General features: G+C 34.1%; 2 protein-coding genes and 1 pseudogene across 5 annotated transcripts; all 3 read right to left on the bottom strand.

Moving 5' to 3' along the window:
* Positions 1 to 1,207: 1,207 nt before the first annotated feature.
* On the bottom strand, positions 1,208 to 2,482 carry LOC124842489 (GRAS family protein TF80 pseudogene; annotated as a pseudogene).
* LOC124842506 (GRAS family protein TF80-like) lies at positions 1,958 to 6,267 on the bottom strand. Its single transcript, XM_088108494.1, has one exon. It carries the CDS (start codon positions 6,079 to 6,081, stop codon positions 4,936 to 4,938), a length of 1,146 nt encoding a protein of 381 aa, XP_087964620.1. The 5' UTR covers positions 6,082 to 6,267; the 3' UTR covers positions 1,958 to 4,935.
* A 3,517-nt stretch (positions 6,268 to 9,784) lies between these two features.
* On the bottom strand, positions 9,785 to 21,367 carry MUS81 (Restriction endonuclease, type II-like superfamily protein). 4 transcript variants are annotated; one of them, XM_088109278.1, is made up of 16 exons: positions 20,898 to 21,363; positions 20,154 to 20,242; positions 19,966 to 20,044; positions 19,756 to 19,842; positions 19,531 to 19,656; positions 18,820 to 19,045; positions 17,850 to 18,003; positions 17,614 to 17,732; positions 15,909 to 16,057; positions 15,493 to 15,550; positions 12,636 to 12,794; positions 12,115 to 12,194; positions 11,354 to 11,425; positions 11,188 to 11,245; positions 10,611 to 10,697; positions 9,785 to 10,139 (listed from the first exon to the last, which is right to left on the bottom strand). In XM_088109278.1, the coding sequence occupies exons 1-16, from the start codon at positions 21,089 to 21,091 to the stop codon at positions 10,035 to 10,037; spliced, it is 1,842 nt and encodes a 613-aa protein (XP_087965404.1). In that variant the 5' UTR covers positions 21,092 to 21,363; the 3' UTR covers positions 9,785 to 10,034. The 4 variants fall into 4 exon arrangements, with proteins under 4 accessions (XP_087965404.1, XP_087965405.1, XP_047174941.1 ...); XM_088109279.1 differs by lacking the exon at positions 11,188 to 11,245 and having other exon boundaries at positions 20,898 to 21,367; XM_047318985.2 differs by having other exon boundaries at positions 11,188 to 11,425; positions 20,898 to 21,354.
* Between the last annotated feature and the right edge of the window lie 287 nt (positions 21,368 to 21,654).

The following is a 21,654-nucleotide window of genomic DNA, read 5'->3' as shown; positions in this document are numbered from 1 at the left end:
TATCCCAGTTACTACATCACTCGGGTGCAAGGACGCCTGTAGCTACACGGTTCATACAGTCCGGACGGTCGTCTATTATACTTATAAATTACTATGATGAATTATGTTAAATTGTATGTTGTGCGTGTGCATTGAAATGTTGAATGTGTATGTTGGCTGTATGAATTAAATATTATAAGCTTACCCTTTCGTTTTCCTTGTGTTGTCAATTGTCCATGTATGTTCGTCCTGTCTTGAAATGATCATCCGTTGTGGATGTGAGCAGATGGTGGTGCGTCCCTTGAAGAAATGCTGGAAGAAGAAAATTTGGATGAAGCTAATCTGGTGGAAGTAGAAGTTAAAGCCGAGCCTTAGAGCGCTCGTTAGGTTTTTAATGAATTAGTATTTCTGTATTATTGTGAACGTTCGGTTTGATATTTTGTAAAAACCGTTCGGTATGAGCGTTCGCTGTTTTTAAGCTGTATAGTGAAACGCTGCACCTCTAGCCGTTCGTATTTTGATTACTGTTATTGTAAAGACTGCATTGATTACTGTTAATCGTAATTAATTCTAATTCATGGTGATTACTATATTTTGGGATGTTACACTTATTCGAACTTCTGAGTTTTTTGGATTCACTAAACATAGTTTTTGATTTGGATTTATTTTATCAGAAGATAATACCTTATGATATACCTCTATTAAAGAATAAATTCCTCTAACCTATTTATAAACTTAGTTAGATATTGCCTCTAGTAAAATTTCAGGTCTTAAATAATATATCGTTATAATATTTTATTAAGAAATAAATTTTAAACTTAATTTAATATCCGACTTATAAAACTTGAAACATGATATTTATATTTTTTAATGTTTCATGAATTGATCATATTTTTAATTCATGTAATATTTTTAGCAAAAATCAATAATTATCCAATTTATTGGAAATCCATGGAATAAAGATAAAGCTAATAATCTTAGGAACAAGTCGGTTATGTTTAAAGTTCCATTTTTTAATAATATTTAAGGATTCATCACATATAACAGAAAAGAACACGTTCCTTTTCATCGTGTTTACTATTCCAAATGTATAAGTAAATTCAAATCTTACTAATAAACAGATTTTAAAGGGTTGAATTAAACTAAAATTATAGCATCTTGTAAGAGATAACTGAATGCAATATAGTTTATGCCTTATCTGATGTGCATTCCACAGCAATACACTTTGTTACATAACCATGTTATTCATCTTCTGAACTGTCCAGGCTGACACAGAAAAGAGAGGTTTATCATTCCAGCAGACAAACAAAGAATTATTGTCGGGACAAAGCCTGTATCGATTTCCATAACCGAGCAACTGTTTTCTTGCTTGCGTGATCCCATGATGGCTAATATGTCTCTTCCCAAACCCAGCCATTTCTAGCTTTGGGATCCAAGTCTCAAGTTTCTCATGCCTTTCCTTTCTCTCAACTCCTTCACCTGCAACAATGTTCTTTATTTCTTGCCCCAGTAGAGTCCTTTCCATGATGTTTCTCTGTACTAGTGTTGTTGAAACAGTTGATTCCAAACAGTTGAACAATGCACCGTAAAAGTCCAATGCTTTGTCAACCCTTTCTGTCAAAGAACCATTGCCACTGGATTCTTGTTCAGTAACCACCATCACTCTAGGTTGGAGTTTCCACAGGCCCTTTAGAAAGTCCATCATCTTGGTTGAAGTAGCACACAGAGAAAGTTGTAACAACGATGATTCAGAACTGAGGTTGGTCTTTTGTTTCCCAAGCATCTCAGCAAATGTCCTTTGATGCATTGGTTCTTCCTTCGAGCTCCTGTTGCAGACCACTGCATCATCAGTGGCCAGAAGAGTGTGCAGCTGAAGCACTGAGCTGATTGCAAGAGGCTCTCCTTTCTGCACAGGCAATTCTTCAAGGTCAACATTCTCCAAAGTGCTTACAATAGCATTGAATTCGAGTTTGAAGTTCAAACTTTTAGCTTCTGCTCTTAGTTGAGTGTCCACTTGCTCTAGAATTTCCTTCTTCTCATGTATGCCTGTGATTTTCAGAAGTGAGGGGCTCTTCAGGCTTTCTTTTAATCTATGCATAAGATAAATCCACTGAGCAGCATCAGATGCACAGAGATCAATGACATGGATCACTTCTTCTCCTTCAACAGCTTCAGCAATGGCATGACTTGTGATTACGTATGCAGTCTTTAAAAATGGATACAGGTCATAGAATGTCTTCTTAACAAGTTGTTCTTCCGAGGTTGACGTTGTCTTTGACAGATTGACAGCTTTAGGTACTCCCTGCAAGTTTTTCAGAACTTGGAAGGCTAGACCTTCACTAACATAGGTGGCTACCCTTTGCATTGCATCACCATAAGGGGAGGCAATATGAGCAATATAGTCCAGTCCAGTATCTGCATTCATGATGCTTCCTGATTCAATAAACTTTGCACATGCGTTAAGAATACGGGCCAGGTATTCATCCCTATCTTCCCCATTCATATCTTTGAGCCAAGGGTATGGTGAATCTAATATATTAAGAGATAGCTTTATCAGGACAACTGGAAAGAGCACTCTAAATACAATAAGAGTGTTGCAAATTCACTAGTATTGCAAGTTAGTTTAATTCGTACAGAAATACTGCTGCAAGAGAAATAATCAGTTGTATCAATGATTCATCATTTTCCATCAATTATCTCGCAATAAACTCTTCTCATGACAACATGCACATAAATTTTATGATTCACAACCTTAAGCTTTTGAGATAGTTCATCCTTGGTGAGAAGAACAAGATACAAGGTCAAATGACAAATTGTTCTAGCACTTTATGTAACACATTATTACTATCTAAAATGTTGTAAATTCGTAGAAAAACAAGGTTACATGGGGGATATGTAAAATGTTCTATTCTGTAGAGAGAGTATATTACCTGTGTCCATATGTTTGTCGTTGGACACCCAAAAGACAATGTATACCACCAAGCAACTTCTCTAGTTCTCACTACATTGCCAATCCTATTGAGTAACACAGATGAAGATCCCAAGAGCATCCAAAGTCCCTATAAGTGCAAGTAAAGCTTCATAGAGAATATGGTATTGGGTTTTGTGGGGTAAGTAAACCAGTAGAAGTTAAATTTCTTGTCATGAACGACATCTGCATCAAGTTAGGAACAATGAAAAGAGTTGGTCATGTCACCATTGATTTCACCTAATAAGATGAGAATTTAGTTGGACAAATCGGGTGTCTAAGTCCAATTCAAGTACAATCCAACAATGTCTAAACGGTTCCTTGCATCTTTGTCTTGATGAGTGTGAAAGTTAATTTTGCCGCGTTAGTCATTAAAGCCTCCAACCACTATTGTTCGACTGCATATAAAAGGTTATCTAGTCATAGATAAGGACATTGTCTGAAGAAGTTTGTTTTCAAAGGAGACAAACATGGTGTCATTATTACTACCTAGTTTATGGAGCGAGAATGAGACAACTCCTATGAAACCAAACATAGATGAAATATATGCTGATTTGTGTAAAAATGTTCTAGCACCATTTGTCAAAAGTATAAATTTTATCTTTAGGATAAACATAGGTTTTGTATAATATACCACAAGGGAGAAGCATTTAAACAAAGTTGCCTTGTGTTTTGAGATACACGACCTTCTTATGTAAAACTAAAGTCATCAACTATAGGTCTAAACAATGCTATATACGGAAGGAGAAAGCAAGGCTTAATATCTTGTAATTTTCCTATGTGGACATGGAAATCTACTAAAATATATGCAATGTAACCTCATAAAAGTTAGAGTCTTTTAAAAGCAATGCTGAAGATGATGAGTATTGCAAGAGATTATGGATATGTGAATTGGTTAAATCTAGGTACCAAGTAGGGTCAAAACATGGAATAGGAACAAAAAGTGAGGTTCTATGAATTGCACTATATTGATATTTTTGAAGCATTTGACAGTCATAAGAGATGTTGATAAGTAAGATGTCTTGCCTTGTAAAATATCTATCGTATGTGAAGTATTGTCAACCTAAAAGTCGTCTTCGAAGATTGCAGGAGCAAGGTGTATTTAAATTGTCTTTTGTCTTGACCTCTAAACATTAGTATTGTTTGTGGACTTGATGTCTGAACATTGTCTCAATGGACTTGATATTTGAACATTGACACTGTCTGTGAGAGTGAAAACTCCCTTAGCCCTCAATTGGAGGGCTTGTTCCGATACAAGGCGCCTCTAAAAAGATGCATTCATGCCATCTAATGTCAAAAAGTAGCTTTACATTTAAACCAAAGGATTCAAACACTAATTACTAATCCGTATTGTCTAGCTGGCCCTATAACCTTAATGGAAATGGTCCAAATAAACAAAAATGAATAAAAAACATGTTTATTTCAGCTAAGGTACAAGAGTTCTTTTTGCCAATCTGTCTTATCCTATCCAATGCTTCATGGCACAGCCAAAGACATTGAGGTAACATACATACACAAATATTTCTTGAGCAAAACTATGCCTAGTTTCTTATAAGTATTTGCAGTTTTTATAGATAATGGAACCACTTTCAGCTATTGTGAATAAGAACGAGTTTTAGCTAATGTTATTTCTGTGTGCTGATATTACTGAAAGAGATACAAACCAAGTTCAGTGATATGAACAAATTTTGTTGGCATATTAACCCAGGTGAGAATTAAAAGCGAATATTTTACTGAAATGAATTGATATTAACATCAACAGGAATACAAGATGGATTTGTTGTTTGGCTGTTTCAAATCATCAGCTCCTCTAGAGAACAAAAACAATAAAACCCTTTATATACAGAAACAATTAAAAACTTTAAAAAGAAAGAAAGATGAAAATAAAAACCCATCCACCTTCTTGTCTTGTTGATTACTTCATTTTAAACCTCTTGAAATCCATGGCAATGCAAGGGTTCCTTTATATCCAGCACATATATGAACATTCATCTCCTAAAACTCCAAGCAGATACAGAAAACAATGGTCTATCGCTCCAGCAGACAAACAAACAATCATTCTCTTCTCTAAATTTGTATTTATTACTATATCTCTGCAACAGATTCTTTGCTTCAATCCTCCCATTGTAGCTCAATGGCACTTTCACAAAACCAGCCATTTCAAGCCTTCGAATCCATTTTTCAAGTTTCTCATGTCTTTCCTTTCTCTCAACTCCCTCACAAGCAATGATATTTTTTATCTGCTCTCCAAAAAGAGTCCTCTCAAGTTTTTGTCTCTCAACTGATGTTCTCATTACAGTAGAGTCCAAGCAGTCAAACAATGCACTGTAAAAGTACAATGCTCTATCAACTCTCTCCATCAAATTTGATCCATTCAGATTTGATTCCTGTTCAGTGACCACCACCAGTTTTGGATTGAGCTTTCGCATGGCCTTCAGAAGATTCCCCATCTTAGGCGAGGCACCAAAGGAAAGAGGTGACAATGCAGAATCAGGACTCAAGATATATGCATTGATCATATCTCTCTCAAGCCACTCTGCAAAAGTCCTTTGGCCCATATGCACTGTTCTCTGCAGATTCATGGAGGCTGCCACTGCTGGTGAGATTCTTCCAGCCATGTCATCGTCAGTGGAAAGAAGCAAATGCAGTTGAAGAACAGAAGTTATTGCAACAGCATCTCCAGTCTTAACAGACAACTTCTCAAAGTCAACATCTTCCAGTTTGCTAACAACTGGGTAGAACTGTAAAGGAAAATCATATTTCCCAGCTTCAGATGTCACATGAAAGTTCACCTGATCCAACACTTCCTTCGACTCATTAATGCCTGTAATTTTCAGATGGGGTGGACCTCCCCGACGGTTTTTGAAAGTGAGTAGAAGATCTATCCATTGAGCTGGCTCACAACAATGGAGATCAATGATGTGAACCACCATTTCACATTCCATTGCCTCTACAATGGCTTGGTTTGTGATCAGGTATGAGAACTTCAAAAAGGGACACAACTCGTAGAAGTATTTCTCAGCAAGGATATCGTCTGAAGATAGTGATGTTTTTGAGGGGCTGATAGATTTGTATACACCTGGCAGATGTTTTATTATCCTGTGTCCAAGTGCTTCACTGAAATAGCTCACCATTCTTTGCACTGCATTACCATCAGGAGATGAAATCTGAGATATGTACTCAAGGCCAATATCTGCATTCTTGATGCTTCCTGATGCAACACATTTGGCACAGTCAATAAGAAGGCTTATTGGATTTAATCCCTGAGACTCCAATCTCAACTCCCTCAACCACTGGCATGGTGAACCTGTTCAATCCATAATAGTTGGAATTAGCATAAGTAAGACCCCAAAAAGAATATATAAGATGTTCATTCCTCTCAGCATGTAAATGTGAGAAACAAGCATCAGTGTCCAGATACAATAGTATAATAGTGATTCTATGTTTCTTGTTTTCAAAAAGCTTTGGTTTTTTTTTTCGACCAAGTTAAAGGGCTGGTGTGACCCAAGTAGCTTATCCATCCAGCAGGTTAAGGGGGTGGTATATGCTTTTTGTTTAAAGAAAACTGTTCATTAGAAAAAGTGCAAACGAACAGTCAAAATTCTTACTATAAACAGGTCATCAACTTCATGGGGTAATTATTTCTGCTCTTTCATCAAACTCAGACTGTAAAAGAGAAGTTAGTTGAAGAGAAAAGTATATTTTTCATATGGAAAAGTAAACAGTAATGATAATACCTAGATATCTATCTTATATTGAGTAATTGATCAACTTATCATGCACCTAATTCCACACAGACTGGTTACATATTTATTTCTTAGTTCAGAATTTCACTTCAGTTTTACACTTCTTACAGTGTTATGCTTCTGAAATGCTTAAAACTATCAAACCACTATTTAACTATCACATCATTAGGAGAACCAAGTGAAGCATATGAACAGTTTAAACGTTCTTTCTATTGTTTTCTGTTCTGAATGCAGCATTTTCTTTAGCCATGAAAACAAACAAAGAAATCATTACCTGAGTCCATAAGGTGAAACCTGGACAGAAAATCAATAGTCACACCACCAACTTCAAATTAACAACAGTTGGTGTTTTCGGTGAGGCCAAAATATAGCCTCTAAGAGCAACAAAACCAAAAATCAAAAACTGTTTCCCGGCAAGTTGCAAAGCTCTGAAGTGTTTTATAAGTCAGTATTGTCTTGAAGAGTTTCTCAAGAATGGAGAATGGACAGGAAAAGGGGTTGTTAATGTCACCTCTCATTTGTCATTCTTCTGGTGCAGCAAGGAATATGCAGTTTCTGAATTGCCGGGTGCTATCTACCTAGATTTGTCTCTTTGTAAAGTACAACATTTTAGTGCTGGCCAAAACAGGCATCCTTGTCAAATACAAACATGTCCAAACAGGCCATAGTTGTTCCATAGTGGTAGATGATGAGGATAGCAAGGAAAACCTTAGGAAGATCCTCCAAAACAAAAATTGGATTTATGTGTTGAAAGCTAAAACCTCCACTTGGTGACTTCTCCTTGGACATAGGACAGAACAAACAAGTCAATACCTGAGTTTGAGGTGAAAATCTACTCAAATTTTCTCTCAGTTGAATTGTTTATTGTTTGATGTGTTTTGTTTCATCAAAACATAAGCTGGATTTATCTTATATGTTTTTGTTTGTTAGTCTAATATAAGTGTTCAACTTTGCTAATCATGTTCATGTATTTAACAGGTTTTTAATTGCCACAACAGATAAAACCAGAAATTAGATAAAAACCAACAGATTCTGTAAATGATTTCCTGCTTCCGCAGAAATATTCATTTTAATTTTAATGTTCTATTTTTATGATTATAATTTCAAAATTTTAACTAATTTGTAACTTTACTTTAGATCTCAAATTTACATTTATTTATGATACCTTAAATAAAAAAATCAGGTCTAAGGTTTCGTCTGATCTAAATAAAATATATGTAAAATTGATATTGGATAAAATTGGCAGGTCTAAAATTTATATTTTCAATTCATGGATCAACTTACTTATTTCATTTCTAATATTAACTAGTGGATCAGTTTACTTTTTTATTTCCTAAAAAACGAATTGACCGGTGAGCGGAAGAAATTTATATTTTCAATTCATTCTTCTTTTTCTTCTGCTTCTCCCTTCTTTTCCTCTACTCTAAAGTCTCTATTTGGATTTAAGTTGAAAAGGTTAATTTTGGTTGAAATTAACTTTTTCAACTTAAATATAGTAAAAGGTAAGTTGAGTATAACTTGATTTATGTTTGAATATTTTTATTTTAAAAATACTTTTTGTTCAAATAGTTGTTTAGGTAATATTAATGAAAAGTGTTTTAATATGTATAATTACTTAAATGGGTATGGATTTTATAGTAATATTAATATTTGAATTGATGTATTTTTTTTTTATTTTTAATAATTTTTTGTAAGTAAATGAAAACAAATATGTAATTGAATTAAGAACAATAGAGTACATAAGGAAGGAAAAATTTGTATTAGAGGAAAATAAAATATATATAACTTATTAATAAAATATTAAAAAATTAAATATAAGATAAGAAAAAGGAATGGAGAAAAAAAAATCAAAAGTTGGAAAGAGACAATAACAATGAATAAAAAAAAGTTAAGAAATCCCTTATTCACAATAATAGAAAATGTAACAAATTTTAACAAGATGTAGAAATTCTAGTTGGAAGAAACAACCAATAAATCAAGTGATAAAAAAGTTTAGAAATTCAAAATCATCAAGAAATCAAAAAAATAGAGCACACATGCAGATAAATCAAACAAATGAAAAAAGTGATAATAAAAATATTAAAAAATATAATATATTAGTTCTCTAATAAAATATATATTTTATATGTATACATAAATGATATTATTTATAAAAATTAATTAAAATTTTGTAGTAGGAACAACCCACTTTAATCCTAATTCATTAAGACGGGACTTTTAGGATAAGACTTTTTCCTAGCTTCCACTTAGCCTCTTCAAAAGAAATTTTTTCAAAAATATTGATATATGAATCATGAATCAAGTTGACACCTCTTACTATAAAGGATAAAGTTGAAAATACATTGAAATTTGGAGGTGCAAGAAGAAAGCCCATTGTTAGAATGCTTGATGTAACTATCACCACTATATAAATTTTTGAACGTTGAAATACTTTAATTGTGAAAATGATATTGTATGACTCGTTTACTTTGTGTTAAACTTTCATATTTCACATTAATTAAATCTGAATTTGATATATTTTTATTTCGACTGATTTCGTTGAATGCAATCGAAGTAATTAACAAGGACAACCAAAACGTAGAAAGTTGAACAAACGAAGTGCATTGAAGAATAGTATTGTTTCAATATGAAGATTTGTTTATGATATTTTCATTGTATAAAACATTAGACCATGTAAATTGTTTTACTATTGTTTTAAATTGAAAGAATGCACGTAAATCATGCATTTGAATATGTATCTTTACATATCCTCATGAGCTTCATTAGTATACTTAAATAATTTATTCATCCAATTTTATTTTATTTTAAAAAAAACATACAATTGACCAAGATTTTACGAGATCAAATCAAACGTTAATAGAACATAAATTACTTTGCTTATCTTAAAATTGCTAAAGTCATGGGTGCTTTCAATTGATTTTGAATAGTGCATACAGAGAGCAATCAATTAAACCGATCACCTCTTACTTAACATGTGACAGTTATTAACATGAATTCTATTAGTCACCACCAAGCTTAATCATTTAATCATTTTGAAGGACTTAAAAAAGCACTGTTCTTTTTGCAGGCCTAAAGCAACAGGGGCTGGATATACTTAATTTATAATCTTAATCATAGTTATGTGATAAAAAAAACAATTAACTCCTATGCAGCATATATACGGGCCTATTTTCTTTACAAAATATACAAATTGCTGGCAAACTAAAACTTGGTTATGGTGCCAACAATTTTACAAACATGTTATTCAATAATGAGAAGTGGAGTACACAAAATATGGTGTTCAACTTTGCTTAGTGAATTGACACCCAAAAATCCAACTTCAAAGGAGAATGTAATGCAAGTTAGCTGCCCCAAACGAACTGAAAAATGTTCCTACTGGCAACTGCATTGATCATATTGTTACTCTGTTTTCGAAGCATCTCCTCCTGGGCACCAGCATCACCGTCCTAAACAAATCATACAATAATTAGAAGCGGAAGGGATCAGAAGTTAGTGACAGAGCTGCTAAGAATGTACTGAAAGAACGCCATAAAATGGACTAGGTCTCAAGTCTCCAATAGTAGTGCCATTTCCCAAGACTCTAAACACACTCGTATCAGTGTTGAACATTTTTAATTTTTCGGACTCTGCCCAAGTTCACTCTTTGGCAGAACATTCCATGATTAGGTTTTACTTATCTCATGATCAAGCTAGATTAGTTTAAAGTGAAACCTTGGAACACCGATGGACCATATCCATGGACCAAAACGTCCTAGTCATAAAGCATGACATATTATATGGGTAGAGTAGTGTGTACTGCATCCAAAAACCCTTACTCTGTACAAATTTTTGCAGGTAAACCATCCAGTCCAGTCTAAATCAAATTGTCATTTCTAAACAATTGACTTACTAGAAGGGAGAAAGAAATGAGGACTCACAAGTAATGAGTATGCACGGGCAAGAGAGAAAAGTGTAGGGAACAGATCCAACACAGCCATGGCAATCTCCTCTGTAACCTGTGGGACCTGCATTTGCAAATTCCAAAATGTTTGAATAAAAAAATAGTAATTACAGGATGAAAATCATGGGTACTAGAGTTACACATCCAATTTTACAAGTAATTGTAATTTATTACGTAAAACAAAGGTTAACAACAAACATGTTGCTCAGTGAAATTGCACAAGACCAAAAACAGCCGTGTCAACCAGCCAGTTCTTGGTCATATTTCAATACACCGTCAAAGTAAAATTTGAGGATCCACAGAAAAAGGAATACAATTTCTCCAAGGACTAATGAGCAATGATCCAAAAACAAAGAACTCGATTTAAGCTATGCTGTGAGTTCTGAAAATTGCCAGTAAATAGAATTTGAAAGCAAAATTACACCCGAAGGTGGGGTAGATGTGTTCTTACTTGCAAATTAAAAAGGTATTCAAGGTCAATGGATTCATTTAGTTAGACAAATTAAACAATCAATAGAAAAACAGTTCAAATTAAATTTTTAAATTGTTAGTACCTGCATAAGCTGGATGGCAAATACATCACTAACTGTTGTTTTCTCAACGTCTTGACACCTTTTGATAAAATCATCAAAAGGAGGACATGTCCCAGAGCTTTTAACATTGTTTACAAGAATTTCTGACTTATAATATTGAGAAATTGCTTGGGTAAGATAACCATACTTCTTTAGAGTGTCACCTAAGCCAGTTGTTCTCTGTACATCAAATCCCTCCAGAACCTCTGTTGTAAAACAACTGTACAAGGTAGGTAGGATTACAAAGTCTGAAAGGGGATGATTTTTACGTGAACAGAAATTGCGAATGCTTTTGAGCTTTTAAATATATAGGCAAACAATTTGAGTAAGCTTCACTCAAGAGAAACCTAGCAACACGTTCCCATCACACTGATACATAAACCTCATGAAATGGCTTCACCACAACAAAAACCCACCACATCACTAAATAAACAAAAAAAATCAATGGAAATTTTCAGCAATAGATGGTTGCTCACTCGCTTGCACCAATCACAGAGTCAGATACTTTCAATTATCAATGATAAAAACTTAAAAAAGAAGAAGCAAATGAACAATGTAGTACTCAGAAATAGATAATTTACAGTCAAGGGATCAGAACAGTATACAACAACTAGTGTGATTATTAAAGATAGAAAGAAACAAAGTTTCATTTGATGAACCCCATTCAACCTAGACACAGATGTACAGTAGGGCGTGTTTGGTTGGTGAAGATATTTTGTTTCCAGTTCTGCTTTTACCAATAAATTACAATGCAAAATGTTATCACAACTAAACCTTAGCATTTGTTATGATATCATAACAGTCAACAGTGATGGTAATAATGTTGCACATCAGCCTTAATTTGGTTTCTTCGACTTCCCCGCTATGGCTAGCAGCAGAATAAATTTAATTAAAAATTGGAAAACGTACGCAGTTTTTATGCTTTCAGCAGCTTCAGAAGAATTTGGGTCACCCTCCACAAGATATATCAGCTTCTTCAACCCACACCTCTAAAAATGTGCAATTGTAACGATAAAAAGGGGATGAGGAGGCTATGTCAGTATGTAATGTTTTAAATTATACATCTGCATAAAATATATTCCAAGCAGAAAAGCATCGATCAAACAATGTGATTTCTTCACAGCAATAATGTGCCACATTCTTCACCAGTGATATCAAATAACAAAACTAAAGTTTCAACCGTTGTAATGTTTCAGTAACATTGATTTGATTCCTCGATAGCATGTCAAATAATATAATGCATTCTATGAAGTTATCAGCCATAGGATGATATTTCTACCCAAATTCTACAACCAAACATCCATCACTTTGTTTTTTATTTTATTTTTTTGAAATAGAAAAAGAAAGCAACAGATGTAGAACCATTAGGCTGTGACCACTATATATGCTTGCCATCACAAGTTCACATAAAATTGACAAGTGATAATTACCAGAAGTCTTAACTTTTGATCCTTATAGCGGTTATCCCGGATGGAACTGCGTAGATCATCAATTTTCTTCCTCTCAACAATAAAATCCAACACATATTCACTGTCAAGAGTTTTATGGCGTGCTATCCAAATCCCGTCTCCTACTGGCAATCGTCGAACCTGTATATGAATCAAATTCTAGATGATTTTCTACATCTTCTAAATAGCATGTCTAAATGCATCTTTCATCCAAATCTGCCCAGGTACAACTAACTAATATCAAACCTAATTTGTTTTAAAATCATTGTTATCCAAAAACTTTAACAGAAAATTAAAACGGAGATAATGTGCTCAAATTCAAGGACAGTTTTGTTACAACCTCCTGACTGTTCCCTTTTGAAAGCATGTAATATAATATGCTAAAGGTTAATTCCCAAAACAAAATACATAATGATACGTAATATTGGCTGTTAATGTTAGACACGAGACAATCCTGACAATTAATGAGGAGAACAAGGTTTAGAGGTTTTATTCTTAGGAGGAATAGGCAACAATAATAGGTGGTTAGTATGTAATGAGTAAATTAAAGGGGGTTTGATTAGGAGTTTAATACATCAGTTACAATTGGTTTAAAACCATTTAGATAAACTTCTCCCTACACACTCAGGAGAGAGAAAAAATAATAAGTAAAATGAATAAACCTTACCTCATAAGCCAAAATCAACTTATGCAGTTAACTTTTAAAAAAGCTCTCAACTAAAATTTTCTGAACTTAAAGTGCATAAGTTGATTTTAGCTAATGGGAGGAGCTCAAATCATTTTACTTTCTTATTTTTTTATCATAAGTATTTACAGAGAACTTTATAAAAACAAAGACCTAAAAGGGAGTTAACGATAAAATAATAAAAATTCAACACTGAATATTTGAAATATTATACAATAACAAATGATAAACTAACAAAGGCCAGGGTAGATCTTTTATAATAGGCTGAATGTTGGTGTGATAGCTATTGTCATAGTGCAGCAAATAACTTCACTTTTTAGTTAGTGTATAGTAGACCACCACCGTCAATTTGTGACCTTTGTAGCTTTGGTGGATAGCGATGGTGCTCTGGGAAAGCTGAGGTTTCATTGAATTGGAGCACAGTAAAATTTATATGTTGAAATGGTCCGCAGGATTATTATAGGAAAAGGAAAGGGTCAAAAGTGTAACAGGTCAGTTGGTTCTGTTATTCTTTTCTGTTAATCTGGTTTACTGTAATTCCAATAAATAGGTTTTTTGCAAAAAGAGAATTTTTTGAATTGAGTTTACTGGTCATATTCCAATGTAAAAAGAAGAAAGCACCTTTGGAGGTATACTTGAATATCTTGGAGCTGAGGTGATTCTTTTAGCAATAAAAAGGTATATTCATAATTTCTTTTCCTTGTCTGGGTGTTAGTTTTTTGGAATAGGAACTATTATCAATATTCCAAGAAAAAGGAACCTAACACAAACCCATATGGTTCTCTATGCTAATAGCCACAGGAAGTCTTCCAATATTCAGTAATGAGTTTGGTAATATTTGAAAATAAGAAGGTTCTATGCCTCCTCCAACACCCTAAGCTAGTTGCTGGCTATAATACCTTATTTGGTGATCAAACAGATTGGTTCTAGGCATTTTTACTCGAGCTCCCTCTCATGCTCAGATAAATCCTGTTTTTAATGTATACCAACTTGACAAGACAGCAGGAAATAATCATGTGGAGACGGACCTTCCCATGGACTAGCAGGTGGTTGCAATTACCAATTCTCCTCTCAAAGATCTGGGGCTAACTGCAGAAGCTACTTCGGAAGATTGTTAACTGCTTATAGCCAATCTCCAGACATCAACCTCGAGGACAAGGTCTTCAGAAGATGGTATTGCCAGATGAGCACATGTCAATAGTTAATGAAGAGAATAAGGTCAGGAGGGTTTATTCCAGGAGGAATAAACAATGGTAGGTGGTTAGTAAATTATGAGTAAGTTACAAGGGTTTTTATTAGAAGATTAATAAATAATTTACAATTACTTTTATTTGGTGACATACGAGGTTAATGAATCAGTTAAAAGAGATTGCATTACGAGTTAAATGTGGGAAATTGTAAAGGCTCTGTAGGAGAAAATAATACCAACTAGTTTGTCTAAGTCATAAAGGAACGTCCCTTGTGATACGTCTCTTAGGAATAAAACAGAACTGTTCTATTAATTCTGACAAAAGATGTTCTTACACTTCCAAGGGACAAACCTCCCTTCACAGGATGTATGCTCCTGTCTTACAAAGAATACAACTCGAAAACTCCCCTCTCAAAGACCCTTCTCCCCTCCTATATACACAACCTCCTACCCACAACAACCTAACAGACTCACAACCAACACAGACAGCTATTTGTCTGTTTTTCTGTTTCTCCTAACATAAACTCTTAGGGTCCTATCACCTGGTAAGAGGACTATGCCACTTGAGTTCCTTTTCTGTTCATATTAATAGAAGAAAGTTTCCTCTCTCATTAATCTACCTATATTTTGTTTTGTTTCATATTATTCTATTTCCTCATAAACTGAAAACCAGCTACTGATGGGGCTACATCACTAGGAAAAGCATCAAACAAGTATCCCATTCCCTATACCAAGAGATCATTGCTGACTTAATAGGCATCTGACTCTGAAAGTCAAGTTCATGTTCATATTAAAGCAATAATAGACTTACAGATGCAAGACCTACGCATGACAGGGACATCTCCCCAAGTGATCACATAGGTCAATGTTAGTTTCCATATAAATACTAGTGTCAACATTCAGTATATTTGGGGAGCAATAGGATGTATAGAACTACATGTAGACAGTTAAGACATCAAACTCACTTCTATTTTAATTTTAAATTGGCTGCAGATATTCTCAATAATTTTCCTGGATCTTGACCTGAAACCAAAAAGAAAACATAAAATCCATTGGGGTTATTAGAAGTAAGACAGACAATACAAGAGAGTGATGTAAATAAAACTTAACTGTACATCAAGACATTAAATGATTGCAAAGGTTAAAAAAATAGCTTATAATATGTTGTTAAATGGTAACCCGATGAATTGAATGGCAGATTGGCATGGTGGGGTGCTTTTACTAGCCAAAGGCATTTTGTGAAGGAGGACTGCTATGGCAGCTCCATAGGCCACAGTAGCATGCTTATATGGCAGAATTTTGGCCTTCCACCACTGATAATACTATACAAATCATATAATATCCTGAATGAAAATAATAACGTAGTATTCATGTTACTAACCCCTGAGTGGCAAAATGTTCCCGATCATCCAATATTAAAATTATGTCATAAGCATCCTCAAATCTCTCCCCCAAGCTCAATGGTGGCACATTTAAAATGTTAATCTTTGATACAAGCTCATCCTTGTTAGGATTTTGCATGGAGTGGTCCTAAGACGTTCATCAAGTACCAATATCAAAATTTGTTTCAAAATTTATAAACAACTCCACAAGAAGGCACAAGAAAAAATATAGATAAACGGATGAAAAAAAACAACGAGTTAGGGTCAAATCCATTTCACCCATCTACTTCTTTATTTAATTTGAACTTTCCACTCTAATAAAAGTTAAGCACATTAAAACCTAATTTAACTCAATTTCATCTCTGTTCCATCTAATTTAACTGTTTACATTGACATGATTTCTTATAAAGTGATTTATATTTAACTCATCCTACAAAACTGACTATCCTTTTAAAAAGGTATTAGAGTCTATCCTAGATTCATTAAAAGTGCCACTCACCATGTTATCCACACATCATGTCCAATAATGTTGGGGTGAGGAAGAGTATTGGGGAAAACCCAAGTCCCACATTAACTCTTGATAGCTCTAAAATACAATATATAAATATACAAGGGGAATTTTCACCTTACAAGTTGATTATGTAGTGTTGAGTTAGGTCTAAATCACTTTGTAAGAATAATAAAATGCATATGCTGCAAACATGAATATATTATTTTTGAAGATAAAACCATCCTCTTATGCATACCTTGTTGTCTTTAAGATAGACCTTTTATATTTTATTTCCGGCTCAAAATGCCTATAGTTATGCAATATTGAAGGTGACAACCTAGTTGGTAATGGCTTCAAAAGTGCCACACATGGGTCTGAGAAGGGAATCCATGAGGTTGACACAAGACTGTCAACAGAGGAAGTTTTTGGCCAAAAAAGAAAATCTCAAAATATCTAGAGTTTGGGGATTAGCTAGAAGAAAGGTGACTGAGGATTTTTGGTTAGGGGAAGATGCAGGAAGGCAGCTAAAATAGTTTAAAACTAGAACATATAAGCATAAGAAAATGAACAGGTTTTGAACTGTTAGCAAGGGATAAAAATTTTGCTATTGAAGTGATTTGTACACAAGTCCAAGGCTGGAACACATTGGTCACTGTCATCATCATGCCAGATGTAGATCATGATGTCCTTGAAAATTTTATTTTGAGAAATAAATAGAAGAAACTGAATGACAAAAGGATACACAATGAAAGAACAATAGTCTTATAATATCAATTTCAAAATTTACTTTGGATGTAACAGGAATCAAGAAAAATGACCAGAGTTGTGTACTTACGTTCAACTAGGGTCTAATGTGCTTAGTTTGAGGGCAAGCAGTTCAACAGGAATACTAAATCAGGGCAATAAGCAAGTATCATCTTACACTTGTGCCACACATGTAATTGCAAAACCAATTACACGAACAGAATGTACAAAATAATAAAATGAATGCAAATGATATTGATGCGACTATTCAACATTTAACTTCTAGAGTCCTTTGGAAAATTCAAAACAAGTGTTTAAAACCAACAAAATTTGTAACTCAAAGGAAAAATATTTCTGATCATTCTAAGAACCACTGATCATTATATTTACACACACTAAGAATCTATTAATGTTAGATAGAGTGCACAATATAAAAAGTATATCAATTTAGTAAATAGATCGAACCATACAGATGAAGAGCAAGCTCTCAAGGGGAAAGAAGGAATATCACGTGAACAAATGTTTGCTGCATGCCCATTGCAAGATGAATGCACAGGTCTGTTCTCTTTTCCAGTGAAATCTCTAGACCCTGGTAATTTATGAAATGATTAATAGAGATGAAAGTTTGCTCAGTGTCATTACGAAAATTTGAGATGGGAAAAGACATATAGTATATGCCCCAATCAAGAAACAATTATTAACATACTTAGAGATTCTGGCTGTGAACCATAGACTTCTTGCTCTCGAAGATGACATAAAACAGCTGGCCACAGAGATGAGACATCTTTATTTGGATGGATTCTGGAAACTTCAATGAAAGCACTATTAATGTGTTCCTTGGAGTAACCCAATTGAGTAAACTGCAAAAGAAAAAAATTTAATAAACAAAGAAAAAGTACATTTCAATTATCAGCAAAAGAAAAACCATCTGCAAGTGAACCGAAAAGAGAATATGAGAAAAAAATAAGGATATTTTATTACATTAACTTCATGAACGTCCTTTGAATGAAAAGCGGTAACGTATGAAACACAAAACACAGACGGAACCCATAACAGTGAATTATAATATCGTAGGACACAGCATATGAGAAATAGCATATCATATATAGAAACTACAATAGCTTAAAATATCTTGAGATATGTTCGGTGTCAATACTTGCAATTTTGTATGGATTATCACAGCTGTTGATATTTTTCAAATAAATCATTATATGAACTTATTATTGAAGCCATTTAAAACTCATAGTAAAAGGGTTTTTGAAGCCAATATCATGGTAGCACCACAATAACACACAAAAGCGTCCAACTTTTCTATGTAACAGGAATATTTACAACAAGCTTGAAGTTTTAATCTTGAGAGGAAGTACTGTAATATAATATGTAATCATATTTTAGATTTTTGAGTATGATTAGTTTCCCTATTTAGGCTTTTCTTCATTATATCATAGGACTAGTTACAATATTTCATTATCATACCATGCCAATGATGTCATGAGATCAACATAACTGACCTCAAATAGTAGGATAAAGCTTCCTTATGTTAGAATTGTGATTTATAAAATTTATAAAAAAGGGTTAGTGTTTTAGGTTCTACGAGGAAATAGAACACAAAATTTCTACAATATGAATGTGAAGAAACAAAACAAAATAAGGAATTTAATTAAGAGGAAAAATACCCTCCCAAGGCAATCTAGAGGGACATCCATACGCTTCTTTTGCTGGGTCAATGGTGACAAAACCTCTGATTCCATATCATGATCATTGGGTTCCACATCCAATGAGTTTTGGTTATCCATACAAGAAGAAATTTCAACAGAAGCTGACTTCTCTACAGATTCTGCCATTCCAGATCTTGCAAGACAGTCACTAGCTGCTTCCTTGCCTTCTTGAGTTAGCATGTACCTTAACACAAAAAAAAAATCATCTATGGGGAATTTTTATTTGAACATATTCATGTTTCATTTACAAACCATATCTCAGAATTTAAAATTGTTTAACAAGAACAGTTCTAACAATTGCTGGTTTTACAATTTGGCATCCACTACATTAAATTTTAGACGTCCATTAGCATTGCTAGGTAGATTAATCAATTGAACACCTTAAATCAAAACTACAATGTTCAATGGTAAATGAATCACAAATAAAAACAATGCCTAAAAGGACTTCGTAGGTTACCATATACATGGCTCAATTCACAAGGAAAATGAGCTCAAGCTTAACTCTCAATAAACACATAATTAGTTATAGGTTCACAGTATGAAGGTTCTCCTAACAAGTCGATTTTAATATGTGAAAAATAATTAAAAAGGTTACAGAAAGATTTATATACAAACACTAGCAGTACATTGCAGAAAAAAAAAACACGTGTGCACAATGAAAACTCATACTTAGCAGGGCAGCTTGACTTCACAACTAATCCCTTAGCTATCAAGGTCTTCATGCAATTCCATCCACTATACCAATCCCGTGGAGAACTTCCAAAATGTCCTGGTTTTCCTTTCCCTTTTTCTGGCCTGGTCATGAAGAATGTGCTTCATCAAAACTTGTATACATTTTCACAGATACTTATATACATAAAACACAAAACAGAAACAAGAAACAACTAATCATACGCAATTGCCACTCGAGATAGCCCACTAGCTTCAGCAGCATCAATAAGCTCTTGCTTACGCATAAAGTCATTCCCGTTTGAAGTTCCCCTATTAAAAAGTGAGTTAAATCTTATAATCTAAAAAGTTTTACCATGATAACTTCCAAACAATTTTCATCCAGAAAGAAACATATACATTAGTAGCACATGTGACTGTATTGTGTATGCATACCTGTAAAGGGTTATCAACAATGCATATGCGACAGAGTTCCTCTGAGGAACATAACGTTTGGTTCCTTTAGTTTTCTTTCCTATAAGATTGGAGAAAAAAGGAAAAATTAGACAGAACTGTAAAAAAAGAAAAAACAAAGTAAAGCTAATTCAAATAACAGAAAAGAAAAACAATAGCACTAGACATACCCTTTTTAGTCAAATCTTCCGGTTCAGAACCACCACAACCAGTCCCAAAAAACCCCTGTATAAGCCTCAATATCATTTTCCCCACACCCCTTCCAGAAAACAGAAAAGAGCACCATCAGATCAGTACCCTTAGAAACTCAATTTAAACACCCTTCCTTCGTCCTTAAGTATCCTTACTTCACAAACACACGAATATATACACAGAACCAATCACTAAACATCCAATAACCCCTTTACAATAAAGTTCAGGCCTCCAAGATCCACAACAAACCTATCAAATTTTGGATAATTTTCAAATTTCAAATTATAATTGGTGTTTTGTAATACACGACAACATAATAACCTCACTTATAATTATAAATATAGTCTATGACATTTTTCTACATATGATGTTAAACATAACAACATAACACCGCAAACAACAACAAAAAAGTCTCATCTCACTAGCTAAAACACAATATACCATTCGGCTCAGTTAAAGACCAAATCTTCAATGATATAAACATAACAACACAATGAGACAAAAACTGCACAAATTTTAAACTCCAAAACAAATACATTGTTTGTCAAAGTGGAACTATATTCGAATTCCTTATGCAAGGTCTCCAGTCGAACCTTGTGGACAGAAAGAAGGGAACCCAACTAAAAGTAGACTAATTTGATTTTCATAATATGCATGTAACTATAATTCTTAAGAGTGTGGCATTTCTACGATGAGATGGTGTGGGAGAAACAGATACGTACTTGACTTGAGAGAAATCTTTGATGGTTAGAATGGGGGTTTTGGAGCTACAGACATTGAAGTGGGCCTTGGAAAGGGTCATTTCGAAGTTATCAGAAATGCCTTTGGGTTGCTCCGCCATTTCCTGCCACTTGCTCCACATGTACGCCGCCAGCTCTTGGTTCTCCGGACACCGCACCTGACTTCGGTTCTCCATCGAGTTAGGGCTCGGTTCGCGTTGAAACGAAGGTGAGAGTGAGATGGTTCCTGTGGCGGGTTTCTGAATCGGAGTACCTGGTTACGGTTGCACAACCATGACGCGCCAGGTTATTCTGCGGTTCACTTTTCAAAATCAAAAAGTTCGGAACTTGCTGATTTTACATTCAACACTTCATTCATGTGTCTTGCTCCTCTTAGGATGGGCTTGGCTGGAATCATGGGCTCAGATAAATGAACAATGGTAATGGCTTCCTGCACCCCATCAATTTCTTCCTACACCCCAACATTAACAGTAAAAGACTAAAACATTATAATGCATTATAATAACCTCCTAATTATTATATTCCTGAAAAAATACTCAATTTATTACGTTTAATGAATTATTATTCTAGCATTATACAATTATGAGGATGAAGTTAGTTTAACAGGTAGAGTAATGTAGTCATTCACATAAAGAAAAGGAAGAATATATTAAGTTTGAATAATCCAATCATTAAATAGTGATGCATGCTAGATTTAAGGTAACAACGAAAGACGTAATTGGATATAACCTAACGTTGA

The sequence above is a fragment of the Vigna umbellata genome, chromosome 3, assembly GCF_029865625.1.
Source record: "Vigna umbellata cultivar VRB3 chromosome 3, Vumbellata_1.0, whole genome shotgun sequence".
Lineage (NCBI taxonomy): Eukaryota > Viridiplantae > Streptophyta > Magnoliopsida > Fabales > Fabaceae > Vigna > Vigna umbellata.
The sequence above is the reverse complement of the archived record's forward strand: the minus strand, read 5'-3'. Positions and strand labels throughout refer to the sequence as shown.

Bases quoted from the DNA above. Each gene is read 5' to 3' on its own strand.
- LOC124842506 (XM_088108494.1), bottom strand. From the start codon at position 6,081: ATGGTGAGCTATTTCAGTGAAGCACTTGGACACAGGATAATAAAACAT.
- MUS81 (XM_047318985.2), bottom strand. From the start codon at position 21,091: ATGGAGAACCGAAGTCAGGTGCGGTGTCCGGAGAACCAAGAGCTGGCG. The intron at 19,657-19,755 runs GTATGATTAGTT...CTTCATGACCAG, and splicing joins CTATCTCGAGTGGCAATTGC to GCCAGAAAAAGGGAAAGGAA. The intron at 10,698-11,187 runs GTACTAACAATT...TTGCAAATGCAG, and splicing joins TTGCCATCCAGCTTATGCAG to GTCCCACAGGTTACAGAGGA.